Source organism: Diprion similis, chromosome 12, assembly GCF_021155765.1.
Source record: "Diprion similis isolate iyDipSimi1 chromosome 12, iyDipSimi1.1, whole genome shotgun sequence".
NCBI classification, from domain to species: Eukaryota; Metazoa; Arthropoda; class Insecta; order Hymenoptera; family Diprionidae; genus Diprion; species Diprion similis.
Genome location: NC_060116.1, coordinates 13,251,539 through 13,266,282, shown reverse-complemented (window position 1 = coordinate 13,266,282; position 14,744 = coordinate 13,251,539). Strand labels below are relative to the sequence as shown.

At 43.2% G+C, this 14,744-nt stretch overlaps 3 protein-coding genes across 5 annotated transcripts in view; 1 reads left to right on the top strand and 2 right to left on the bottom strand.

The window, feature by feature from the left end:
* The first annotated feature begins 38 nt into the window (after positions 1 to 38).
* Positions 39 to 3,301, top strand: LOC124413716 (charged multivesicular body protein 7). Of its 3 annotated transcripts, none has more exons than XR_006929896.1 (6): positions 39 to 645; positions 736 to 1,420; positions 1,531 to 1,635; positions 1,778 to 2,003; positions 2,079 to 2,173; positions 2,943 to 3,301. XR_006929896.1 is itself a non-coding variant. In XM_046894491.1 (6 exons), exons 1-5 carry the CDS (start codon positions 359 to 361, stop codon positions 2,158 to 2,160), a joined length of 1,371 nt encoding a protein of 456 aa, XP_046750447.1. In that variant the 5' UTR covers positions 41 to 358; the 3' UTR covers positions 2,161 to 2,173; positions 2,943 to 3,301. The 3 variants fall into 3 exon arrangements, 2 of the variants coding, with proteins under 2 accessions (XP_046750448.1, XP_046750447.1); XM_046894491.1 differs by having other exon boundaries at positions 41 to 645; positions 2,093 to 2,173; XM_046894492.1 differs by lacking the exon at positions 2,943 to 3,301 and having other exon boundaries at positions 2,079 to 2,359.
* LOC124413715 (modular serine protease-like) overlaps positions 2,192 to 14,744 on the bottom strand; it is a 35,797-nt gene continuing 23,244 nt past the window's right edge. The window contains exons 2-9 of the mRNA XM_046894490.1: positions 8,300 to 8,367; positions 7,171 to 7,246; positions 6,701 to 7,090; positions 5,653 to 6,083; positions 4,645 to 4,866; positions 3,383 to 3,687; positions 2,965 to 3,298; positions 2,192 to 2,891 (exon numbers count right to left, since the gene is read on the bottom strand). Coding sequence (XP_046750446.1) covers positions 2,644 to 2,891; positions 2,965 to 3,298; positions 3,383 to 3,687; positions 4,645 to 4,866; positions 5,653 to 6,083; positions 6,701 to 7,090; positions 7,171 to 7,246; positions 8,300 to 8,351 — 2,058 coding nt within the window. The 5' untranslated portion in view covers positions 8,352 to 8,367 and the 3' untranslated portion in view covers positions 2,192 to 2,643. The remainder of the gene's footprint in view (positions 2,892 to 2,964; positions 3,299 to 3,382; positions 3,688 to 4,644; positions 4,867 to 5,652; positions 6,084 to 6,700; positions 7,091 to 7,170; positions 7,247 to 8,299; positions 8,368 to 14,744) is intronic.
* On the bottom strand, positions 8,965 to 13,930 carry LOC124413667 (modular serine protease-like). Its single transcript, XM_046894389.1, has 12 exons — positions 13,909 to 13,930; positions 13,727 to 13,802; positions 13,257 to 13,646; positions 12,213 to 12,640; positions 11,491 to 11,712; positions 11,083 to 11,384; positions 10,650 to 10,983; positions 10,373 to 10,567; positions 10,215 to 10,268; positions 9,527 to 9,616; positions 9,463 to 9,468; positions 8,965 to 9,137 (listed from the first exon to the last, which is right to left on the bottom strand). Exons 1-12 carry the CDS (start codon positions 13,928 to 13,930, stop codon positions 8,965 to 8,967), a joined length of 2,292 nt encoding a protein of 763 aa, XP_046750345.1.

The following is a 14,744-nucleotide window of genomic DNA, read 5'->3' as shown; positions in this document are numbered from 1 at the left end:
CTGGCGGAATGCGCGAGTTCGTATGAAATCGTTCATCCATCGAGCACAATCCGAGCACACCCGACTTCTCTGGACCAACTGACGTGATTCTGGCTAATTTTTCATCTCATTGTCTATGCAAGCGTTCGAATATGTCGCCACGAAATGCGCATCAGTCTATTCAATCTTAATATTCAAACAGACAACGTTCTTAAGCGCATCACACTTGCGAGAAGTTACTGAATTCGATACTCAACTCCTACTTGGCTGATTTGAAAGTTGCAATTCAACTGTCAAGTCATATTTTAAAAACTAACCTCACAAAACAAGAGACACTTTGTCAAATATTTTGAAAGCCTTTTTCTACAAGGTGAAAAAAATGCAGGCTCAACAGGATCTGAACGAGAGTCTACCCCTGCCGGCTGAGGAAATGCCGGAGTGCTGGGAAAAGGATGATCGTATGAACTCCCTGTTTGCACAGTTTCGAAACCGCTCTACTAATCCACAGGACTGGGATTCTAAGTACAGATTTTGGCGCGGTATGATAGCAGATTGGTCAAAATACAGGAAACGTTGCAGTTTCTCTCTATCAGAACTGAACAAAGCCTTTAAGCGTAACGGTAGAACCCCGGCCTGCTTGTCGATTGTACTTCAGGAAATGCACAGGTGAAAAACAAACCAGGATATGTCTAAAAATTTGACAATAATTATGAAAACTCGACCGAATTGTTATTGTATTTTTCCTTATTCTTTCAGAAATGGTGAGATTGTTCCAGTGTCGAATTTCATTCGCGAATCCCCAAATTCTTGGGGAGGATGGGCGGTTGACACTCTTGTGAAACGACCATTGTTCTGGTCGTATTCTGTGCTAAAAAATAGCATAGTTGAGACATCGGTAGATCCAGAGACCAGATATGTCCAGTTGGAGACGGTCAAGGAATTGGGAGAGCTGATTCTGTCGACGATTAAGAAAAACGAAGAGAATACCCTTTGTTCTATGGCCGACATAACAAAAAATTGCATAGAGAAAGTGAATATCAAAAACGGTAGTTTATCAGACGACGATGTGAAACTTGCTTTGATATGGTTGCGTCTCAACAAGAAAGCTGCGTTCCATTTTAGTCCTGAACGAGACAGTAACGATACGCTGGTCAAGTTGTCGAACACCAATGTTAAAGAGGTAACAGAGGCTGAGGAAGGTTTGTACCGATTAGAAAAGCAGGAAGAAACCTTGATCAAAAATCTAGAGTTATTGGAACTTGAAAAGGAAACTGTTATGAAGAATGCAAAAGCATATTTGGCCAATGGAATGCGACAAGTTGCCAAAAGCTGTCTACGAAAAAAAAAAGAGCTGGAGAAAAGCATTGAAAAACGTGCAGCTGCCATTCAAAACATCCAAATTATTATCACTAGAGTTCGCGACATGCGTTCTGACTCCGAGGTGAACAGATACTGGTTTTTTCATTAACGACAATGCAACAGAAACACAACCGTATTAAGAAACTGCTGTAAAAAATAATATAAGTCAATAAAATTATCATTATTTTGCAGGTACTTAATTCCTACAAAGCAGGAGCTGCCGCATTGAAGCAAAAATTGGCGGAAGATGGCCTTACCGAAGACAATGTTGCCGATACCATGAATGATCTTTCAGAGGTGAGTTTCAATTAATTTTTTTCTATCTTTAATCCCTACTTTTGCAATTATCTTCTTTGAAAAATGCTACGAAGCTCTTTAAAGTCAACAAAACATTTCTGCGTCCACCCTAATCCAAGTCTTTGTATGGATTAAATCTTAGGTATTGGAAGAATTTAGTGAAGTGCAATCAGTTCTAACTAAACCAGTGGACTACTACGATTCGGATCTTGAAGACGAGTTATCAGAGCTGCTCGCGGAAACAGAACATGATGACTCAATTAACAGCCCTCAAAATACTCCTGGTAAATCACAAAGTAACTCCAACGTAAACGGTGATAAGAAACAACCAAACATTGTTAAAGAATTCTCATCCTTGCGTCTGGAAGGTAATTCTTTTGAATGCAATCTGCCCCTTACACAAGCCCTCTGAATTATAATTTTTTTCTTTTCAATTCACACTGGTTTTCTCTTCTAGACCTTCCGTCGCCCCCAACAAAATACTCACCACCGATTACATCACCTGTACCTTCCCAGGGTGAATAAGTTAATCTGTCATGTAAGTAGCGCTGTGTTGTAACATTGTAAGTTATTTTATTTATGATAACGTTTTCGCGTATATGTATAATAATCATTGTGAATTTGTTACTTTGAAGAAAATCTATTTTTTATCATAAGAGGTTTCAGGCTGGTGATTCCTGTAATTTCAAGCCTTATTTCAGTATACGATTTTATACCTATACATCTATATATAAACATATTTTGACAAACAGCGTACCTCCAATTATTGTCTGATCAAACTGTAACAATCCTCATTTTCCTCTCGTTACCTTTTTAGATTACTAGTCCGTAAATAAAATCAAGTTGCAATTACCGCACAGAAATAAAAGTCTTCCGAAAATCTTCTCTCTCCCACAACCTTGCATTATAAATCAATCCGTAAAATAGAACCAACGACGATTATTCTCCTACCAACAATTTTCCCCTAAATTAGTATCGATTGTTCTGAAATGTTATTAAACTGCACAATCATTTGAAAACATTAAATCCACACCCCCGGAAAAACTTGTATCGTTCTAAATTGAACATCGCGTCTTGAATCCATGCCATGTAAGTGGAGACTTTGGTATAAAGTGAGTAAGAGTATTTGTCGCACGTCCTTTCCCCGTTGCTGGTGTCTACGCCGAGACCAACACTGACGACCCCCATAACGTACCACAAGTCGTTTTTCTTAAATACCAATCCACCCCCGCTGTCACCTTCACACACAGCCGATCCTGAAATCAACAATACACACATTAACAATCGTGTAAAAATAAATGTCTCAGTTCATCGACGATCCTAACAAACCATTTGTGTAACCGGCGCAGAACTTGTCGTTGCTGATGAAGACTGCAATTTCGCTACTGTTGCTCGAAGACTTGCACTGGTTGTAGGATATGTAAGGCAGTGTCAGAGTCTGCAGAACGGCACTGGTCGTGCCTGTTGCTGTCCTACCGAAACCGGCGACTTTTCCAAAGACACCAGGCTCGAGTATCTGCTCACTGAACCCAGACACGTCCAAACAAGCAGGCTGAAGAATGCTGGTGAATTCGAACGGCTGGTGGAGTTCCAGCAGTGCAATGTCAGATGCGTAATTTCCATTTAGTCCGTAATACTGACAATACAAGTAAACATTTTTCACCTGGAACAAGATACGAATATGTATTTCTTGGACTCCATTCGAGGATAAACGATAGAAGAACCGAATATCGTAGTGGAAACGAACCGCAGATTTTCGAACGATTTTGCTATCGTGCAGCGGAGAATCATAATCACGGAATGTGTTTCCGGTAACGATGAAGAGTTTCTCAGGCTTCACCGCAGTCTTGGTATTTTCGTCATAGACGCAATGAGCAGCAGTCAAAATCAGATTGACCTGAATAATTGTAGCACCACACTGAAATTCCTTTTTGGGTCCTTTCTCCGTGTTCTCCTCCAAGTAGAGAGTAGCATGCCACGGAAAGTCGCCGACGGACGCCTTGACTCCATTGTACACCAATGGGGTCTGGTTGGTTTTTGCGACACCGCAAACTAAAAACACGACAGTTACACGTTGAGATCTACGAAGTAGTCTCACTATGGTTTCTTAATTTTCACTTTGTTTGCGCAATCCCAATATCAACCAGAGCTTATTTACACGAAAGCGATCGCCGTGCTTGACTGTTATCTCCATAAATTATTTCTACAACGATTTCATGGAAAATATGTTGAAGTGCAAATAAAAGTCAGCAAAAAATTTGCAGCACACTTTTAAGACGCGGGGCGAAAAATGTTATGAACGGATGCTGAAGCGCTCGTTGAGATAATTCACAGATTTGTTCTAGAAAGAAGTTACCTTTATTATAGTAGGTAAAATTTCGACTAACTTTGTTGAGTCTTGTCTTGTGAATCCAGCTGATCGGAAGGATACGGGATAACGGAGAGATATCGTGAGTCGGTTTCGTTGTATCTTCATTTATTGGAATCAATTATTTTTAACAATATCATGAGTTCGGCACCAGCCATATCTAAAATACAAAACTAAACACCTAAGGAACAAATAAACTGCACTAATCTAACGTGACAGGAATCCAAACTTTCAAAGTCTACCGGAATAAAACAGAAATAGGAAAAGAAATCGCGACATAAGTTAATCAAGCAATAAATAACATCTAATATTTCTGATAAATTTTGCCTGTGAATTATCTCTACGGGACTCCAAACGCACAGGTACTCGTTAACATCTACCCCCTAGCCGACACAAATCTCGTTGCAATTATGGCTGGATCTGAATGATCCCAAAGTCCCTGGGGATATATGTGGTGGGATGGGAATCACTCAGCCTAACTTCGATGTTTGGTATCACATCGCTGTCACCCCGATTACCGGTGTAGACGATCACTTTATCACTGGTAATGTCAACCAGATTAACGCCGGACGCGTTTCCCGCATTGTTGGCAACCACCCTTATTACACCCCCCTCGATTCCAACGTAAATCGTAAGCGGACCTGGTATGCATCTGATGGGGTCCGGCTCCCACCTTCCATTCGCGTTGCACGTCACGGAAGCTCTGCGAGTTGTGAAGGAAGTCGTGTCCATCCTGTATCCCAGGCGACAAGATAATTGCGCTCGTGTACCCGGAGAAACCGCAGAGTCGCAGCTCACCCACTGGCCCTGATGAGTGCAAGACGCCGTCGTCGACGGGGAGTTCAAAGCGCTGCATTTTATCTCTGAAACAGCATTCGTTAAATGATCATCTGCCAATTGTTGATTTGGTCACTGGTCGTGTCGATACTGTTAAGATGGTGAATTCCCGACCCTGATCGGGTTGCTGAACTCATGAACAGTTCCTGCTTACGTTATTATTTCGAAAGACTGTGATTCAAAATCCTCCTTGCTCTTAGGTTTAAATATGATGCACAATTAGATGGATTTCGACTGCTTGTACTCGTGTAGTATACTATGAGTCAAGTCTGGAATTGCAATTGTCGAATCACTCAAATTCTTGTAAATTATACAGAGATTATCCGAATTAATTGGGACCGAGCCTATAGTTTGGATAACCGAAGTACAAGTTTTGTCTGACAGAGTAATAATAATATATACAACAAAAAAAATCAAAAAAGAGTCCTCGTTAAACAGCTAAATACATATTGAATCTCTTTCGAACGCCAAACGATTATTGGTTGGTTTTATGTAGTTATCTATTGTAAATTGACGAACGGCTGCTCCACATTCTTTAGAGAGCAACAATGTATGTATCGCACCAAAGATGGATTTTTTGAGCCAGCTTTCGGATAATTCAGGGTTCGGATAATCGAGGTTCTACTGTACGTCAATAGGAATAAGAGACAGACTGTCTTGTACGACCGTCACATCACAGTGTGACAAGTTGATAGCAGAATTCTGCAGAACCAGTTCATCGACCCATCGACCACTGACACTGTATCACTTCGTTATTCGAATGAAGACTTTCATTTTTCAATTAAATTATCTGCGATAGAATTCACACTCACCAACACAGACGGGTATTTTCGACCACGTTCCTTTAACCCCGCAAAAGACGTCGGTGCTTCCTCTCGCCTTCAAGTTGGGATTGCAGGTGTATACCAGCTGGGTACCAGGTTCCAGTTCAACACCTTGAGGAACGTCACAGTCCAGCTCGTTACTGCAGAGTGATGGAAGGAGCTTCCAGTGGCCGTTACTTGGCTGCGGCGGGGCCACGCAAGATGGCTTCGCCACAGGCGGCCGGGATGACGGTCTAGGAGTCGGCGGTGGCGTCGGCGTCGGCGTCGGTGTCAAGGGAGTAACGGTTTCCGGAGTGGTTGGACCGCCGCATCGCAGTGGATCCTCGTCCGAGCCGTCGGCACAATCGCGGACTCCGTTGCAGGGGAGGTCGCCGTCGATGCAGGCGCCGTAATTACACCGGAATACCATCTGGTTGCAGCTTTAATGGAATTCGAAAGGGGTTTAAGTCGTCTTCATTATTTATCTATATAAATATTACAATAAATCCTACATTTTCCGCCACATAAATTCGGAGCGAGCACACAAAAACCGACCGAAAAACCTACTGTCCCGTTAATTTTAGAGGTGGGACCAAGGTGGCCCAAGAATAAAAACGTAACTATAACATCATCATCGGCGTGCAAGTTCTCGTGAACTAGGTTAATTGACACGACTCGATTAATGTCTCACTTCGAAGTTTCTCCTGGGACCTAAAGTAGATTGCCGTGATAGTTTGATAATAGCGCATCGTGCCTCAAACCAAGATACGATCCAGTGAGAAGACATCGCAAAGGGGTCGAAAAAATCTCCTCCACTGAGATACTTGTATAGTACCTCTTCAAGATGTGCTCCCAATGGGTCTAGCAAGGCTCATGAATGATTGTACCAGTACAATAAAAAAAACACAACGAAAAAAATCTCTTCAAGAAACCAGGTTACACATGTGACGATCTCTGTAAGGCTGAGTTCACTGTGCGAAGAATAACGCGGTTATATGATGAATCCCGTATGTTTCTGGAAAACCAATTGCAAAGACAAATCTGAAGTGCAACTTACGGAAAGGATCCGCAGGCGAGGGCAGTTTCGTCACTCCGATCGGCGCAGTCGACGGTCCCGTCGCAGAGAGACGTCGAGTTAACGCATTGTCCATTCGTGCACTGGAAGTCGTCAAGACCACAGATCGCCTCAGGGTCAGCCACCGAAATACCCGGACACCTCGTCAGTGTTTCGTCGCTGTTGTCGATGCAGTCCTTGACGCCGTTGCAGACCGCGTCTCCGTCGACGCAGGCCCCGTAAGTGCACCGGAACGCGTAATCCGGACAGGTCAGCTCCGGTTTTGTGCATTCCACCTGGTTCTCGTCGCTCTGATCCGAACAGTCGGCTCTTCCGTCGCACAGCAATTCGCTCGCGATGCAATCGCCGTTTTGACAGGTGAACTGGTACTCTCTGCCGTAAGGTTTTTGTCATTTATTTCGGAAATTCCGTGCCGTCTGGAATATTCGAGTCGAACCACGATATCCACTTACCCGCAATTCCTTCTGCTGACATCGTTCGGTTGTGAATTTCTAACGACTTCTTGAGTGCTACCGGATGCGAAAAGGGCTGCGCACCGAACATTTCGGAGAAAGAAAAATTTCAATAATTAATGCTTATGCTTCTTTGAATTTTTTACTTCCAGTTTTTATTGACTGTTGCTGAATAGTTTATCTCTTTCAGTCATGCAAATATCGACAAAAGTTCACGGTCATTTCGCCGGCCAATAAACGGAAGATCAACCGCACGCTAACCGGTTACACAAGTCCTCCAAGTTTTTGTTTCGTCCTTCGTATTTGTACGGTTTCGAGATAACGCGATCAGTAGCGATGATTGCATGCGAGCGGATTCACAGAATGTAATCATTGAAAATCATTCTTCTCTCGGGCGGACAAGATGACGCCAGTACGATTGTTTGTAATCCGGTTCAAGTCTGTTTTACGGATTTTCCAACTGCCGGAGAGAAACGGGTCTTTTTCTACGGCGATTTTCCTGAGAACGTGTTGAGTCAAGGATAAACGGCGGCCGTCTACATGTATTGCTCGGGTATTCCCGGTCGGCCGCGAAAAGCAGTCCGGAGAGTAAACATTCGTTATTTAATGAGATTGAGAAACACCACGAACCGTATCGATTTTGTTTGAAATCTCTGATAACTGTTGACCGATATGGATCGCGACGAATACAAATACGTTTTACATGTATTGATGTTTGCCTTAGATAAATATGAACCACAATATTTTGGAACTGAGAAAGAACTGCAGATTTAAAGATCCGTTTTTAAGTTTTCAGCAAAAACGATAGTGAAAACTGTCGCGCGTTTGAGCAATGAACTTGGTTGCCACGTCTTTCACAAATCTGTAATGTGATGTGATTGTTCGATTTCAAGTTGAACGCAGTTGTCTTCGTACGCCGTTACTACAAATACTTATGGTGAAATATTTGCTAAAAATTAGAGTAAAATGAATATTTTTCCCATGTTACCGAGTGATATTGAATTTAGAAAGTTCAACTCACGTTACGTTAGGATAACAATCTGTATTATTTATGCATACGTGTAAAAATGAACATATTTGTATCTCCATCACCTGTACACTAATAACAACCATGACGTCAGTTACTCACCACAAACGAAAGTTAGGATCGCAGCACGTCTGACGGCGAATGTTACCGCCATTATCGCCTCACGGACAGTTATCAGTTGTAGTAATTAACAGCAGTCGAGTTTCAAGGAAATCCCAAAAAAAACCTGTTCCGGAATGTCGGAACAGCAAGAACTACGTGCTGGCTCTTCGCGCGCTGCTGCAGCTAACCAACCAACACGCAGAGCGGTCAGCGTCGACTGGAGAGTTTGAGATAAACACGTACGGTTGGACTCTATGCTAATGGGAGAAAAAAATGTGTAGAAGTGTAATAAGAATAGTCATAAGAAGAAGTAATTCCCCGCTCACAATCAGAAAATCTCTGGCGGGGCTTTGCTGCGCGGCTCGTGCGCGTTCGAGACTTTATTAAGAGTGTTTGATTGATATCATGTGATTCAATGGAAGGTATCATTCAAACGTTTTCACTTTTCACGAAATATACACTATACGTGTAATGCAGATTTTCCGAGTCCCGTTCGCTTGATACGTATTGCAGTAGAAGTACTGCTGATACGTTGTTTAGAATCTGCACATACGAGACTGCATGGATGAGTTTGAAATTTCGAGAACTCGTATTTCTGGTTTGTTTCACATTCGGGTAGTTGAACCGTTTGCTAACGTTTTATTGACGCAACGCCGACTGGAAAATTAGCAAAATTCAACTGAGGAGAAGCAGAAGTGTTGTACTTGCTTGGTAGAGTTTGAAACAATTAGTAGCGGAAGCTGACGTTGGAAAGTCGTTGATCTGAAGCAGCTTTTGTCAATGAATTGTCTTTGTTTCAAATGATGTTGACAAAATTTTTCGAAAATTGAACCAAAGTCTTCAAATAAAAGTCAATTATAACAGTTAAACAGCAGATAAATTGAATTTTTCCAAGTTTTTCAATTCTTGGAAGGAATTGTTTTAATTTATACATTTTCTGACAAATTTTAGATCCAGTAAGTTTCAAAACGGTACAACGAAATAAATAAAATGCCAATCTGCTCGCCCAGAATAAAAATAATATTTCCAATTGAGGGGAATCAAGTAGTTTCCTACAATTCCTGCCGAGCTGTGGCCGTCTGAGTTGCAGTTTCCTCAACTCACCGCGAAAACTACTGGCTGCCTTCTCGTAAGCAAATTGAGAGAATCCTGCACAAATTTACACGTACCTGTAATTCAAGAATTCGCCGTCAGGTTATACACAATTCGTATGACAGTGGCCCGGACCGTCCTCCATGTATGTTCCAATTCCATAGAGGCCGCAGAATAAAATCCACGAAGTTGCACCGTGTGTACCGACATTTGTACCGTGTTTCCCTGGAGTGACGAATAAAGAATTTCCAGTCTTCAGTATTTCATATTTACGCTATTGCAGTACAAGTCATTCTTGTGATGCTCCGGGCATCTTTTTCACCAGCATCAGTGTTGTCCCGCACGACGCTCCAGTGAATCGAGGGTACTTAATTGAAGACTGATTGATGAATCGATTCTTGGAAATCCTAACTATATATTTTCAAGTTGAATACATAAAATTTTGTGACAGCGTTACAAAAGTATTATTGTTCGTTGTAGTTTATAAATTTGAATCTTTAAAGCAGTGAGGTTCATATTGCTTATCAATTTATTTGTCGATTTTGTCAGAGTATTATTAATAGTTGATCAGGTTCAGATATTTGGTTGATACTTAAAAGGAAGTCTTGTACCACGCTTCAACGGTTCAGTCACTGGGTCAGGAGAGGTTTATTTTGTATGGGAATTGAAAGCCTGTTGAGTGGCTAAAACTCGTAGTTACGGAAAAAATGCACCATTTTAGGACCAAGTAAGGATCTCACGAGAACCTCATTTGACCCTAGAATGCTGCATTTTTCCGGCAACTACGAGTTTAAGGCGTTAAACAGGCTTTCAATTCCCTTACAAAATAATCCTCTCCTGAATCTCAGAAACCTCGCAACGGTGGAACTTGGAGGTTCTAAGCAGGCGTTAAATTTCGACTCGGGTAATTACAATTATGAAACTGTGCTAATACGCAAGAAACAGTTCTTGAATCATGTCAATCGGCGTATTTATTTATACGAGAAATCAGCCGATTGATCCACGAAAAGTAAACGTAAACCCTGGTGAAAAGAGCGTAAGCTTCGCTGTCGCAAGTTTTGTCTACGTTCAACGTATTCTTGTTCAAACGGAGACTCAAAATTCCCAAAATGTGCCACTTTCCTGCACTCTGAAATACCAGACCACCGCCGCTGTCCCCTGGGCAAGCGGCTGTTCCTGAAATTCATAACTGAAATCAAATTTCATCCGCTTGCGAGGTATTTTATCGAATTGAAATCGAACTGCAATATTGTACTACCGCTTTGGCCTTCCCCGCAAAACTTGTCAACCGTTAGATACTTTCTGTTCTCCTCGCTACCCATGGACAGTCCACATGTTTTGTAAGACACGTAGGAAATGTTCGTAGTCAATAGAGTTGCGCTCGACGAGGCGGTATTCGTTCCACCATATCCAGCAAATCTTCCAACTGAGCCAGCTTCCAGCAGCTGGTGACTAAGACCGTCAAGATTCATACAAATCGGCATCAAGATGTCAGACAGCTGAAACGGCTCCCGCAACTCGATGACCGCTACGTCGGAACCGTAATTACCGCCATTGCCCAAAAATTCGACAGGGACGTAGATGCGTTTCACCTGAGCAAGAAATTTCATAAGTTGCTATTCGCACGATATTTGGAGGAAAAATTCAAGTATAATGTATCTCTGAAGATCTATCGCCATTATGCCACTAACCGCAGCCTTTCGAACGACCCGTGAATCGTGAAGCGGAGAGTCGTAATCTCGGAATTTGTTTCCGGTAACCACGTGAAAGCTTTCGGGAGTCTCGACCATGTTCGATATCTCGTCATAAACGCAATGGGCGGCGGTCAGCAGGATGTTGGTCCGAACTATCGTTGCGCCGCACTTGAACTCTTTGGTACCCAGCGAATTGTTACTCTGTTTGTACAGCGACGCGTGCCACGGAAATTCTGAGACGTCGGCGGATTTTCCATTCAGTATGGTCGGTGTCAGCCGGATATTCGTCATTCCGCACTCTGAAATCAAATCCAAGGGATGCGTGTTTGCAAGGGACGTAAAATCATAATTTCAAAAGCTTGTCAGATATGCGATTATACGAAATTCGACATCGTTGCCGCCTACTTGAGACGCAGGTTATCGGTCTTGGCTCCCATTCGCCATGCGTATTACATGTCACAGTTTTGCTGCCGGAATCCAGAAGACTTGAATCCTTCTTGTAACCAGCGCGACACACGAGTTCGGCCGTGGTGTTTGGTCGCACTGAAGAGCCACATGCTGACCAATCATTCGATCGTTCGCAACTCGTTATCATCGAAACAGATTCCAAGGATTTGCAGGTGATTTCTGTAAGATACCTCAGTTACTGACGCACATTACAAGCGAATGTTCGATGGCCAGCGCCCCTACCGTACAATGTCTTATCACTATTCTTTGATTTCCACAAGGAATCGCGGACAATTGCGGAATATGGCGAGAACGAAGAAATCGGATGTTGTCGTTCAACGCCGTTCCATACCTCACGGTGCATTGTTTTCGCGCAATCACATTAATTGCGTACGGGAACAAACAGAACAATATTTTATAATGCCACGAATAGCTGGATGCTGAGAGCTTGAGCTTGTTCCAATATATACGTAATAAAAGAATGGCGTACGGTGAGAAAAGTATGAAACCGCAACTTTGAAATCGAAGGTATTCTTGCAAATATTTGTAATGGAATAAGAGACAGTCTATTCTGCAGGACCCGTGCACCTAGCTACTGGTACTGATGCTGCGTCACTTCGTTAGTCGAACGAAGACTTTCATTTTCGAATTAAATCATCTCCGATAGAATTCATACTCACCAACACAGACGGGTATTTCCGACCACCTTCCCGTAGATTCGCAGTAGACTTCGGTTCTTCCGTTTGCCTTGAAGTTTGGATCGCAGGTGTATTGCAGGCGGGTACCAGGATCCAGCTCACCATTTTGAGGGTTGGGACAGTTCAGCTCGTCGTTGCATTGTGATCGATGGAGCTTCCAGTGGCCGTTACTTGGCTGCGGCGGGATCTCGCAAGACGATGACCTCGCCGGAAACACCCGGGACGACCCCGTACCGGTCCGCGGTCGCGTCGGCGTCGGTGTCCAGGGAGTAACGGTTTCCGGAGTGGTTGGACCGCCGCATCGCAGGAGATCTTCGTCCGAGCCGTCGGCACAATCGCGGACTCCGTTGCAGGTGCGGTCGCCGTCGATGCAGGCGCCGTAATTACACCGGAATACCAACTGGCTGCAGCTTTAATGGATTTCGAAAGGGCTTTAGATAGTCTTCATTATTTATGTATATAAATATTATAATAAATCTTACATTCCCCGCCACATAAATCCGGAGCGGACACACAAAAACCGACCGAAAACCTACCGTCCCGTTAATTTTACAGGCGCAACCAAGGTGGATCAAGGATAATCACGTAACTATAACATCATCATCGGCGTGCAAGTTCTCGTGAACTAGGTTAATTGACACGACTCGATTAATGTCTCACTTCGAAGTTTCTCCTGGGACCTAAAGTAGATTGCCGTGATAGTTTGATAATAGCGCATCGTGCCTCAAACCAAGATACGATCCAGTGAGAAGACATCGAAAAGGAGTCGAAAAAATCTCCTCCACTGAGATACTTGTATAGTACCTCTTCAAGATGTGCTCCCAATGGGTCTAGCAAGGCTCATGAATGATTGTACCAGTACAGTAAAAAAAACACAACGAAAAAAATCTCTTCAAGAAACCAGGTTACACATGTGACGATCTCTGTAAGGCTGAGTTCACTGTGCGAAGAATAACGCGGTTATATGATGAATCCCGTATGTTTCTGGAAAACCAATTGCAAAGACAAATCTGAAGTGCAACTTACGGAAAGGATCCGCAGGCGAGGGCAGTTTCGTCACTCCGATCGGCGCAGTCGACGGTCCCGTCGCAGAGAGACGTCGAGTTAACGCATTGTCCATTAGTGCACCGGAAGTCCTCAAGACCGCACCTCGCCTGAGGGACAGCCGCCGAAATACCTGGACACCTCGTCAGTGCCTCGTCGCTGTTGTCGATGCAGTCCTTGACGCCGTTGCAGGCCGCGTCTCCGTCGACGCAGGCCCCGTAAGTGCACCGGAACGCGAAATCCGGACAGGTCAGCTCCGGTTTTGAGCATTCCACCTGGGTCTCGTCGCTCTGATCCGAACAGTCGGCTCTTCCGTCGCACAGCAATTCGCTCGCGATGCAATCCCCGTTTGAACAGGCGAACTGGTACTCTCTGCCGTAAAGTTCTCGACATTCATTTTGGAAATGCCGTACCATCTAGAATATTCGAGTCGGATCACGATATCCACTTACCCGCAACTCCATCTGTTGAAATTGTTCGGTCGTGAATTTCTAACGGCTTCTCGAGTGCTACCGGATGCTAAGAGTGCTACGCAACAAGAATTACTATCAGAGAACAATTTCGTAAACTTGATAATTAGTCGGCTTCAAATTCATTATTTCTAGCCTCAGGCTAATGGAAACTTTTGGATAACGCATAAATTGTTTTCCATTCATCGTGCGAAGTCTGACGCCATGATGAATTTCCGCTGTTTCTAAATTCGCTAACTGCGATTTTTTTGAGATAAAAAAAAATCCGGCATTCTCTTACTACGCCCCCCCCCCCCCCCCCCCCAATGTGTATTTATCCTTGCAGAACACTAGTATCATTCGTCGCACAAATGACCCTGGGGTCTCAAAGTGATGATCTGAGAATTTCGTGGATCACTCATGTTCTTTTTGTTCGCTTTGTCGACGTTCTCTGAAGTCTTATACACAAAATCCATCAACTAGAAGGTTTGGAAATCTATTGGTCGAATCAATCAGTTCATTCGGGGAATGAAGTGTTTTATCATCGAGACAAATCGGCCAAATGTTACTTATATAAATACACACGTGATTCCATCTAATTATGGTGCTTTTGGAGGCAGCGCCGCGAGGGAGTAAGATACAACATTCTTGAGAAAATGCGGAGTTGTGAAATTTGGGAATGATGAAAATCCATTACATAAGCTTTAGAGATCGTACGATAAACGTTAAAAGCCGAGTTAAAAGCGTTACGCGTCGCCAAAAGTTTCAAAGTGTCTGATGCAAATATTTTCGAGATGATGATTTTAACTCAAAAGTCAATCTCTTCTAATCGTACGAAAGTCGTCAAAAGTTCACGGTCAATATGCCGGATAATCAGCGGTAAGTCAACCGTGCGCTAACTGATTACACAAGTTTTAAGCGCATTTTTTGTCCACTGAATGCGCAGTGTTTTTATGGAGCGCGATCAGTAGCAATGATTACGTGCACACAGATCTGGAACGTGAGAATTGAAAATTATCCT